This window comes from Eubalaena glacialis, chromosome 3, assembly GCF_028564815.1.
Source record: "Eubalaena glacialis isolate mEubGla1 chromosome 3, mEubGla1.1.hap2.+ XY, whole genome shotgun sequence".
NCBI classification, from domain to species: Eukaryota; Metazoa; Chordata; class Mammalia; order Artiodactyla; family Balaenidae; genus Eubalaena; species Eubalaena glacialis.
This window is the reverse complement of record NC_083718.1, coordinates 151,777,145-151,789,691: the sequence shown is the minus strand read 5'-3', so window position 1 is coordinate 151,789,691 and position 12,547 is coordinate 151,777,145. Positions and strand designations below refer to the sequence as shown.

Genomic DNA, 12,547 nt, shown 5'->3' with positions numbered 1-12,547 from the left:
CATTAACCCAAAAATAAACTCTGTACCCATTAACGGTCATTCCCTATTCCCTCATCCGTCCAGCCCCTGGCAAGCACTAATCTGCTTTTGGTCTCTATGGATTTGCCTATTTTGGACATTTCATATAAATGGAATCATACACTATGGGGCCTTCTGCATCTGGCCTCTTTCTCTTAGCATAATGTTTTCAAGATTCATTCATGTTGTATTACATACCAGGACTTCATTCCCTTCTTATTGCCAAGTAATATTCCTTTGTATGGATGTGCTACATTTTGTTTATCCATTCATCAGTGGATTGACATTTAGGTTGTTTCCACTTTTGACCTATTATGTATAACACTGCTACTAACACTCATGTAGAAGTTTTTGTGTAGATATATGTTTTCAATTCTGTAGAGTATGTATACTAAGAGTGGAATTTTTGGGTCATATGGTAACTCTACGTTTAACTTTTGAGGAAGTTTTCTAACTACATTTTCTAACACAGCTGAACCAACAGCAATGTACAAAAGTTCCAATTTATCCACACATTCACCAATAATTGTAAATGTTCTTCTTTTCAAAGTGGTATCTCACTGAAGTTTTTTTTTTTAATTGAAGTATAGTTGATTTATAATGTTGTGTTGATTTCTGCATACAGCACAGTGACTCAGTTATACATATTCTTTTCCATTCTGATTTATCACAGGATATTGAACATAGTTCCCTGTGCTATAAAGTAAGACCTTGTTGTTTATTCATTCTATGTATACTAGCTTGCATTTGCTAATCCCAAAGTCCCAATCCTTCCCTCCCCCACCCTCCTACCCCTTGGCAACCACAAGTCTGTTCTCTATGTCTGTGAGTCTTTAAAGCAAAAAAGTGTTTAATTTCAGTGGAGTCCAGTTTATCTAGTTTTTCCTTTGTTGTTTCTGCTTTTGATGTCATACCTGAAAAACTATTGCCAAGTCCAAGGTCACAAAGATTTATGCCTATGTTCTCTTTAGAGTTTTACAGTTTTTGCTCTTACACTTAAGCATATGTCTCAATTTGTTAATATTTGTATATGGTATGAACAAAGGATCCAACTTCATTCTTTTGCATGTGGATATCCAGTTGTCACAGTAGCATTTGTTGAAAAACTATTCTTTCCCATTGAATTGCCTTGGCACCCTTGCAACTGACAATAAATGTAATGGTTCATTTCTGGAGCCTCAATTCTATTCCACTGAAGTATATGTCTATTCTTATGCCAGTACCATGTTGCCTTGATTACTGTAGATTTGAGTAAGTTTTGAAACTGGGAATATGAGTCCTTTAACTTTGTTCTTTTTCAAGATAATTTTGGCTATTCTTGGTCTCTTCCTTTCCATATGAATTTTAGAATCAGCTCATCAATTTCTTCAAAAAAGACAGCTGAAATTTTGATAAGGATTAAGTTGAATCTGTAGACCAATTTGGGATGTATTGTCATCTTAACAATATTAAGCCTTGTAATCTATGAACATGAGATGGCTTTCCATTAATTTAATTTGTTCTTTAATTTCTTTCAAAAAAATTTTTGTGGCTTTCCACAAACAACTCTTGCACCTCTTTTGTTAAATTTATTCCTAAGTATTTTATTCGTTTTAATGCTATTGTACATGGAATTTTCTCTTAATTTCATTTTTGTATTTTTCATTGCTAGTGTATAAAAATACAACTGATTTTTGTACAATGATCTTGATCCTGCAACCTTGTTGAACTTGATATTAGCTCTAATAGGTCATTTGTGGACTCTGTAGGATTATCCATATACAATGAATTCCTATTATTTGTGGTAGTTATGTTTTCTAAAGTTGTCATGACTGCTGAATTAGCGAGTATTGAATGACTGTCCTAGGGGTAATACACATACACAGATTATGATCTTAAATCCTAAAGGTATCTCATTCTAGTTGATTCTCTTTTCTTTATTTCACAAAAGAGAGAATGAGGTTCAGTAGTGTTAAGGAAACTGCCTGAGGCCACTTCCCCAGTGGGTACCAGAGTTGGGACTCAAACTCCATAGAACTGGCTCCAGAGCCAGAGCTTCTCTTACTATATTGTACTGTCCCTTATCCTCTGGTCACTTCTGTATGAAAGCTGAAACAAAACGGTAGAGTGTTGCCTTTTTCAACCTCAGCTGAGAATGTGTGTGCCAGGCAACTCAAATTTTTCACAACAATTTTCAAATTTTTTCACAAATTTTTCACATGTCCATGGATGACTACAAAAGCACTGCAAGTATTCATTTTGGAGTTACAAATAAATTTTAGTGAGTAGGTGAATTCTCCACAAATAATGAGAATCATCTGTACAAGATTATGCCATCTGCAAATAGAGATAGTTTTACTTCTTTTCGAATCTGCATGATTTTATTTCATTTTCATGTCTAACTGCTCTAGCTAAAACCTCCACTACAATGTTGAATAGAGGTGGACAGGGCTGATATCTTGATCCTAATCTTTGGGGAAATGCTTTCAACCTTTCACCATTAAGTATGATGTTAGTTGTGGGTTATTCATAGATACCCTTTATCAGGTTGAGGAAGTTCCCTTTTATTCCTAGTTTATCAAGTGTTGTATCATGAAAGGGTGCTGGATTCTGTTAAATGCTTTTTCTGTTTATACTGAGATGATTTTTGGAATGTGTTTTTGTCCTTTCTTCTATTAATATGGCATATTATGTTGGTTGGTTTTTGTATGGTGAACTAACCTCGCAATCCTGGGATAAATCCCACCTGGATTGTGCATAATCCTTTTTATATGTTGCTGGATTCAGTTTTGTGGTTTTGTTGAGGATTTCTGCATCTCTATTCATAACAGATACTAGTCTGTAGTTTTCTTGTGAAATGATCTTCTAGTTTTGATATCAGAGTAATACCGGCTTCATAGAATGATTTAGGAAGTGTCCCTCCTCTTCTATATTTTGGAAGAGTTTATGAAGCATTAGTGTTAATTCTTTAAATGTTTGGTAGAATTCACCAGTGAAGTCACCTGGGTCTATACTTTTCATTTGGTAAATTCTTGATTACTAATCCAATCTCTCATTACAGGTCTATTCAGATTTTCTGTCTTCTTAAGTCAGTTTCAATAGTTTTGTGTCTTTCTAGAAATTTGTCCATTTCGTCTCAGTTATCTATTTGTTGGCATAAAATAGTTCATAATATTCTATTATACTCTTTTTTATTTTGGTTAAGATTATACTAATGTTCACTCTTTCATTCCTCATTTTAATAATCTGAGCCTTCCTTTTTCTTGGTTAGTCTAGCCGAAAGTTTGTCAATTTTGTTCATCTTTTCAAATAACCAACTGTTGGTTTTATCTTCTATTGTTTTTCTATTCCCTATCTATTTCCACTCAAATTTTTATTATGTCCTTCCTTCTGTTTACTTGGGTTTAGATTGCTCTTCTTTGCCTTGTTAATTAAGATGGAAGTTTAGGGTCACTTGAGATCTTTCTTTTTTAATGGAGGTGTTTACAGTTATAAATTTCCCTCTGAGCACTGGTTTTGATGCATCCCATAATTTTTGTATGTTGTTTTCATTTTCATTAGTCTCTATTTTTTAAATTTCCCTTGTGATTTCTTTTTTAATCCATTGATTATTTAGGGTAAGGTTGTTTAATTTCTACAGATTTGTGAAATTTCCCAAATTTCCTTCTGTTACTGATTTCTGATTTCATTACATTATAGCTAGAGAACATACTCTGTATAATTTCATCCTTTCAAATTTATTGGGAATAAATTTATTTTATGACCTAATATATATCTATGCTGGAGAAAAATACATGCAGCACTTTAGAAGAATGTGTATTTTGCTGATTTGGGGTGAAGTGTTCTGTAGGTGTCTAGTTAGTTTATACTCTTGTTCATGTCTTCTGTTTCTTGTTGATCTACCTAGTTGTTCTATCCTTTATTGTAAGTGGGATATTTACATTTGCAACTATTATTATTTAATTGTGTATTTTTCCCCTCAATTCTGTCAGTTTTTGCTTTATGTATTTTGAGGTTCCTTTGAAAGATGAACTTATGTTTATAACTGTTATACCTTCTTGATGAATTGACCCTTTTATCATTATAAAATTCCCTTGTCTCCAGTAAAAAGTTTCATCTTAAAGTCTTATTTTGTCAGATATTAGTTCAATCACTCCAGCTCCCTTTTAATTACTATTTGTATGTATATCTTTTTTCATCTTCTTATTGCCATCCTAGTGGTGTATTTTAATCTAAAGTGTGTCTCTTACAGACAGCATTTATAGCTGACGCATGTTTCTTTACCCAGTCTGCCAGTATCTTGTCTTTTAATTGAAATGCTTAATCTGTTTACATTTAACTTAATTACTGATAAGACAGGATTTATATCTTCCTTTGCTATCTGTTTACTGTAAGTCTTATGTCTTTTTTCCCCTCTATTCCTCCATTGCTGACTTCTTTTTGTTACAATAGATATTTTCTAGAGTACCATTTAAATTCCCTTGCCATTTCTTTTACTATATTTTTTGAGTTATTTTCTTAACTAACATCTTAACTTATAAAAATCCATTTTGAATTAATACCAACTTAACTTCAGTAGTATACAAAAACTTCGCTCCCATATACCTGTTCTCTCTCCCTTCCTTTGTGTTATTATTGCCATACAAATGATGTCTTTATACATTATATGCCTATCAACACAGATTTATGATTTTTGCTTTATACAGTTAGTTATCTTTTAAATCAGATAGGGAAAAAATTACAAACAGAAAGTATATTTATACTTTCTTTTATATTTACCTATATAGTTACCTTTACCAGTATGCTTTATTTCTTCATGTGGATTTGAGCACCCTTTCATTTCAGTCTGAAGGACTCCATCCATCTAATATGTCATATAGAGAAGATCTGCTAATGACAAACTTAAAACTTGGTTTTTAATTCATCTGAGATTGTCTTAATTTCTCCATTTAGAAGAATATTTTTGCTGGATATAAAATACTTGGTTTGTAGTCTTTTTCTTTCAGCACTTTGAATGTGTCATACCATTGCCTTCTTGCCTCCATGATTTCTGATGAGAAAGGACCTGTTTACCTTATTGAGATTAACTTTTATGAAAAAAGCTGCTCTTCTCTTGCTACTTTCAATATTCTTTTTACATTTGGCTTCTGACAGCTTGATTATAATGTATCTTATTGTGAATGTCATTGTTGTGAATACCACTGTGTTTATCCTTCTGGAAATCCTTGAGTTGCTTGAATGTGTAGATTTTGGTCGTTTATCAAATTTGGAAAGAGTTTGGCTATTATACCTTCAAGAATACTTTCTACCCTTTTCTCATTTCCTTTTGGAACTCCTATGATACACATGTTACTATGCTTGATGGTGTCCCACAGATCTCTGAGGCTCTGTTCATTTTTCTTCATTCCTTTTCTTTATTTCTTTTCCTCAGACTGGACAATCCAAACTAACCTTTCTTCAAGTTTGTTTACTGTTTCCTCAGCTAACTCAAATCTTCTGTTGAGCCCTTCTAGTTAATTTTTCATTTGAGTTGTACTTCTCAACTCCAGAATTTCTATTTGGTTCTATTTAATAATTTGTATCTCTTTATTGATGTTCTCTATTTAGTAAGACATCATATTCATATTTTCCTTTAGTTCTTAGACATAGTTTTCTTTAGCTCTTTGAACATAATTAAAATAGGTGATTTAGGATAAAGAAGATGTGGCACATATATACAATGGAATAATACTCAGCTATAAAAAGAAACGAAACTGAGTTATTTGTAGTGAGGTGGATGGATCTAGAGTCTGTCATACAGAGTGAAGTCAGAAAGAGAAAAACAAATACCGTATGCTAACACATATATATGGAATCTAAAAAAAAAAAAAAAATGGTTCTGAAGAACCTAGGGGCAGGACAGGAATAAAGACGCAGATCTAGAGAATGGACTTGAGGACACGGGGAGGGGGAAGGGTAAGCGGGGATGAAGTGAGAGAGCAGCATGGACTTATATATACTACCAAATGTAAAATAGATAGCTAGTGGGAAGCAGCCACATAGCACAGGGAGATCAGATTAGTGCTTTGTGACCACCTAGAGGGGTGGGATAGGGAGGGTGGGAGGGAGATGCAAGAGGGAGGAGATATGGGGATATATGTATATGTATAGCTGATTCACTTTGTTATAAAGCAGAAACTAACACACCATTGTAAAGCAACTATACTCCAATAAAGATGTTAAAAAAAAAAAAAAGGTGATTTAAAGTTTTTGCCTAGTAACTCCAGAATCTGGGCTTTCTTAGGGACAGTTTCTATTGACTACTGTTTTTCTGGTGTTCAGCCATACTTTCTGCATCCCTCATAACTTTCTGTTGAAAACAACATTTTAAATAATGTAACGTGGCAACTCTGTAAATCAAGATTCTCCTCCCTCCTCAGGGTTTGTTGTTATTGCTGTTTGCTGTTCTTACTGTTTATATATTTAGTACCTTTCTTAAACTAATTCTGTAAAGTCCATATTCTTTGGCAAGTACAACCACTGCTTGGTTAGCTTAGTGATAATCTTTGGTTGCGGAGAGATTTCATTAAATGCCTTGCCAAGGGGTTCTTTGTGCATATTGGGGGATGCTTTCAACATTCAGTCAGGCAGTTTACAACTCTGCCTTAGCCATCACATCCTGCTTGCCCAGAGACTCAAGGTCAACCATGGTGAGAGCTTAAGGCATTCTTAGGTCTTTCTTGAGCATGCACACAGCCCTGGACATGACACAGCTATATGCACATATGTGACTTTCAAAATTTCCAGGAATATACTGGAGCTTTTCAAAGCCCCTTAGGATATCTCATTTTCCAGTTTTTCCTTTTAAGCTTTTTGAATAGCCTATTTGTTTGCCCCAACTGTTAACCACTGCCTCAGGTAGTCACAAAGGTAAACAACTTCCATCCAAATGTTTTCAACAAATGCCTCCAGAGAAAGATTTTTGCAAATGGGTGAGCTCCCAGTCAGGCCAAATACATAAATATCCGTGAATGGTGGTTCCCAGGAAATTACCAGACAGGTCAAATAATGAAGATTCTCCAGAATGATGTTTTTAGAGAGCTTTAAATCCATCCAGCCCCCTCCAGTGGCTGCTAGACTGCTGTTTTTCCCTGAGATTGTGGGACCTCTTTGTTTTCGAGACTACTGTAGAGCTGGGTAGAGGGCAATGGAAATAGGGCAAGTTAAAATGCCACAAAACTCACTGTTCTTAGTAAGATTTAGTCACTCGCTTGAATAAATACTCCTTGGATTGTTGCAAGCTTTTTGTTATTTCCAGAGTTCTGAAAAAATTGATTTTGACAATTTTGGCAATGTTCTCATTGCTTTTATAGAGGAGGGGCTTTTTGGAGGTCCTATTTCACCATTCTTCTGAGGTCAGTCTGCTTTTTATTTCATTTATTTTCATCATTTCTTTCTTCTTTCTTTGGGCATACTTTGCTGGTCTTACTCAGACTTCCTGAGATTCATCAGTTCATTAATTTTAAGCCGTTCTTCTTTTCTAGCATATACATTTAAGATTATATATTTCCCTCTAAGTACTACTATAGCTGCATCCCACAACTTTTGTTCTATAATATTTTTATAATTCAGTATAAAATACTTTCTAATTTCTGATATGCTTTCCTCTTTTACCCAGGTGTTTCTTAGAAATATATTTAATTTCCAAACATAAGGCAATGTTCTAGTTGGCTTTCTGCTTCTGATTTCTAGCTAAAATTTAACTGTACACTGTGTTCAGAAAACATAATTAATATGGTTTCAATGCTTTGAAATTTGAGACTGAACTTGTGGCTTAAAATATGGTCAACTGAAAAAATTTTGTAGTTGGAAGGTGTTAATTAGGCATTCTGTATACATCTATGAAAAAAAGTGGTAATCCTTTTGTTATAATCTTCTACATCCTTATTGATTTTACAGTTGTTCTATCAATTACTGAGAAGGGGGTGTTAAATCTCCCACTGCAGTTGGTTACTTGTTCACTGGTTTTTATATCTGATTTACTGTGAGGCTATGTTACTAGATGTGTTCAAACTGGAAATAATTATGTCTTCCTAGTTAAGTTTTATCAATATGAAGTGAGCCTTTTGAACAACAGTAATTTTTTTTCAAGCCTTACATCTAAGTCTTGAAAACTATTTGATTGGGTTTTTAAAAATCCAGTCTGACAATGTTTAATTGGAAATTAATCCACTTACATTTAATGAGAATTACTGTTATATATGGATCAACATCTACCTCCATCCTACTTTGTACTGCTTCTCCCACTTGTTCTGTCTCTCCTACTACTTTTTTTTCTTTGAATTTATTATTAAAAAGAATTATTCCAAATGTTTTCCCTGTACTGGTTTGGAATTTTTATGCTCAAATTGTGTTCTTTTAGAAGTTACCCTAGAAAATATTACATGTATCCTTTTAACTTATCAATGTCTAATGTTAATCAATACCTTATAAAAATACCTTTTTCTCCATTGTCATTATTCCTGATTGATAAGTTATTGTTGTTTTAATTCTGTATACTTTTTACGTTTTATAATTACTGTTTTAAGTAATCCATGTTCATTTATATTTATTCACATAAAATGACTTCCATTGTTCTTCTATCTTTTTTGCATCTCTGATCTGCATTTTCCTTCTGCCTGAAATAAATTCTTTAAATTTCCTTTGGTAAGTTGGCTGGTGGCACACACTCTCAATTGTGTGTCTAAAGGTCTATTTTACAATCATTCTTACACGGTATTTTTTGCTTGGTGTAGAATTTGTGGTTGGTAGTTATTTTCTTTCAGGCTATTACAGATATCCCACTATCTTTTAGCTTCCACTACTGCTGTTGAAAAGTCATCCATCAGACTAACTAATATGACTTTGAAGGAGTTCTGCCCTTCCATCTTGCAAAGATTTTCTATATTTGGTTTTCTGTAGTCACTATATCTTTCTATATGTGGATGTCTTTTAATATACACTTTTGGAATTAGTTAAACTTCTTTAATGTCTGATTTGATGTTCTGGAAATTTTCTAGTGATCAAACCTTCAAGTATTTTGTCTACTCTATTTTTCTCTCCTCTCCTTCTAGGACTCCAGGTAAATACATATTTGACATTTTCACTCTATCCGCTATGCCCCTTTTCCTTTTTTTCTGTACCTTTCATCTTTTTTCTCTTCATGCTGTATTAGGGATTTCTTTTGGTCTATCTTCCAATTCACAAATTCTATCTTCATCTATAGCTACTCTTCTCTTAAACTTGTCCATTGGGTTTCAATTTCAATTATCATGTCTCAGTTCAAAATGCTCTTTCTTTTTTTTATATTTCAAATCCCATAGGTCACATTTTATAGTTTCCTATGCCTTGCAACTGTATTCAAACTTGTCCCTTATTTCTTTAAAATTGAATCATTTTTGTAATTGTACATTCCAATCTCTAAGATTTCTAAGGCATTAAAAGTCTTTTTCTGTTTTCTGTTCTCATTCATGTTGTCTTATTTTGTTGTGTGCCTGCTTATGTGTGACTGAATGCTGGTCACTCTACTTGAAAAACTGTTTATAGGAGTAATGTAAAGCATAAAATAAAGGTATTTTCCTTTTGAGAGGATTTGTGTTTGCTTCTCTTGGGCATCAGAGAACACTAAAGTTCTGGACCATGTTAAATCACAATCAAGGCTTAAGGTTCACTAGACAACTCAGGCATTTTGAAAGCAGGCTGTAATTCCTCAGGATGGCTAATCCATTTCTTCAACCTGAGGGTGATGCCTTCTGGAGTCCCAGTTTATCATGAGAAGGGCATCCTGTTAGACATCCCACTATATGAACATCCTGGGCTTTGATAATTCTTGCTCTTGCCCTGAAATACTGATAAACCAAAGTTCAAATTTATTGAAATTAGCAAATGCCACCAGGGCAAAAGCAGCTTCCATTCTCATTTACTTACTAGAGTAAAAATTCAGTCATCTCCTCAACTTTTTACTTAAATGATTCAAGATACTGATAAACAATGTGACCTGTGAGGGAACTGGATTTTACTGACCTATTAAAAAATACTGGCACTTAATCTATGCTATATGAGTCCTTTGAAAATGATCCAAAGACTTTTTATTCCTTACTGACTGTAGAAGTGTAATATTTTCATATTTATTATAGTATATGCAATGCTTAATGCTCTACCACTATCTACCATTTATGGCATGAATTCATGGTTTGATATTCTTATTTATTTCTCCTATTAAGCAGTAGCATTCTTCTTATTAATTCTGATAGATTCTTTTTCTTTTAAGTAGAAATAATCTATAATAAATGTGCAAATATCTTTTGATTTCCTGAAGTAGTCCTTAGATTTCAAATACATAGAATTTCTTAAGAAGAAATGAAACAAGTTCTTTAACTAGACTTTATACCAAGTTTCATCATCTCTGAGTTGGTCAGAATTTATTCAACATATCCCTTGCCTATTCTTTTTTCCAATGAAGTGGATTTTTTCCTTCTTTATATTTGGATATAACCAAATATAAAGTCATGAGAATTCAACTTGTCTACTGCTTAAGCTTTCTTCACACATAAAGACCTGTTTTGATGTTGTGAAACTTGGAAGCTGAAAACTTTGAAACAAGAGCAAATATGCAGTCATCCTAAAAGTATTCCTAATTTTCTTGTGGCTTTTTTTTTTTTGGCCGTGCGGCATGTGGGATCTTAGTTCCCCAACCAGGGATTGAACCTGGCCCCCTGAAGTGGAAACATGGAGTCTTAACCACTAGACGGCCAGGGAAGTCCCAGAGTATTCCTAATTTTCTAAGTTTATAGAAGATAAATTTGGGCATCATTTGCATTGCCTTTGTTAATTTCTTTTGTCTCTATTCTTTCATTTGTTATTTGGGAATTAAATGTTTAATTAGAGAAACACTGAGATCAAATATATGTGCTGTGAGCATGTCCTTAAGTATACGATTAAAAAAGAGCTATAAGCTAGTTCACTGAATGCAAGTAGACAGCCATATTTTAGATTAATGAAGAAAAACCACTAAGTTGTATCCTATTATAAATATTGTCATCAAAGTAATTGTATCAATTTTAATGGAATTTTGGCATTGTTTTAGGACAAAAAGTTGTTAATTTGGGGGTTCAAGAACACATAAAATATTTATTTCATTGAAAATAATGGCATATGCTTTCAACTTACAGGAATTTACCTAGAAGTTTTCTCAGGGTCAAATTAATCTCTTAAGGGATAAGACAATTTTTTTAAGAAAACTGGACCTCTGTCATGGTTTGAGATTTTTTTTTGCCATTTGTGTTTTGATTTTATGGCATTTTTTTCTATTAAAGAAAAACTGTATTAATTCATTCAAGAAATATCAAGTATCTGCCAAATTCTTGATGCTGGAGATATATCAACAAAAAATAGTCCAAAATTTCTGCCCTCAGGGCTTACATTATACTGGTCAAACTTGAGATTTCTTTTTTTTATATTTCAATCTTACATTTATCTAGATTTTGGTATAAAGTGACTCCTTTTTTTCCAGCGTAGGCTTTGGTTTACAACCTTGTGATAGCAAAGCTCTACTAATGCCCTGACATAAACTTTCTAGAAGACAATTTTGCAGTGAGTATCAAAAGTTCTTTTAAAAAAAGCTTTAAAAATATTCATGAAAATAGACTGAGAAATTTCACTCCTTAGAACTTAACTAAAAGAAATAATTAAGGATGTACACAAAGATTAGGATATTCATCATAGCATTACAATACTAGAAAACTGGAAACATTTCAGCTGTCCAATAATATGTGACTGGCTGAACAGATTATGGTACTTCTACACAATATGAATCATACACAATCACTTAAAATCATGCTTTATAAATTATAAAATTATATGTAAAAGTGATATACCTTGTTTAAAAATATGAAAAGATATGAACAAGCTGATCCCATATACATTACGAGTATAGACAGCTATATTCCAAAATATTAATCACGGTTAACTCTAGATTATGAAATTGGGAGCAATCTTATCTCTTTTTGCTTCTCTGTTTTTCCATATTTTCTACTTAATTAGAAAATAACAATTGCAATAATGAGTCAATAGAGACTATGTTATGTACAAAACTCAAAAGGTGTTTAAAGGGCTTCAGTTTAATCTTTAAAACAAAGACTAAGGATTACAGAACAAGAGCCAAGGCGTATTTATAATTTGCTCTTTTCTCCAAATAAAGTATTGTGACAATTCTACAGAATTAGAACACTGCTCGAAAAGAAATACCATAGAACAATGCCCAATATTTCCAATTGTAAGGTGGCAATAGATAATCAAAATAAAAATACATTTTGAGTTAATTACCTATCCAGGGCTTCTTTGAAGTACTTCCTCTGGACATCAAACTGAAAGACTGTACGTTCACAATCAGTTGAAGCATTATCACTACCCCCATGTTTCTTCAGGAAGGCATCAAACCCATTCTCATCTGGATATTTCAAACTACCCATGAATACCACTAAGTGGAAAGAACACAAAGTCACAGAACACAAAGATACAGGCAATGTTTTTA

At 33.2% G+C, this 12,547-nt stretch overlaps 1 protein-coding gene across 3 annotated transcripts in view; it reads right to left on the bottom strand.

The window, feature by feature from the left end:
- NRDC (nardilysin convertase) overlaps window positions 1-12,547 on the bottom strand; it is a 95,938-nt gene that overhangs the window by 50,921 nt on the left and 32,470 nt on the right. For all 3 annotated transcript variants that reach the window (XM_061184228.1, XM_061184229.1, XM_061184230.1), the window contains one exon: window positions 12,340-12,493. In XM_061184228.1, the coding sequence (XP_061040211.1) occupies window positions 12,340-12,493 (154 nt within the window). The remainder of the gene's footprint in view (window positions 1-12,339; window positions 12,494-12,547) is intronic.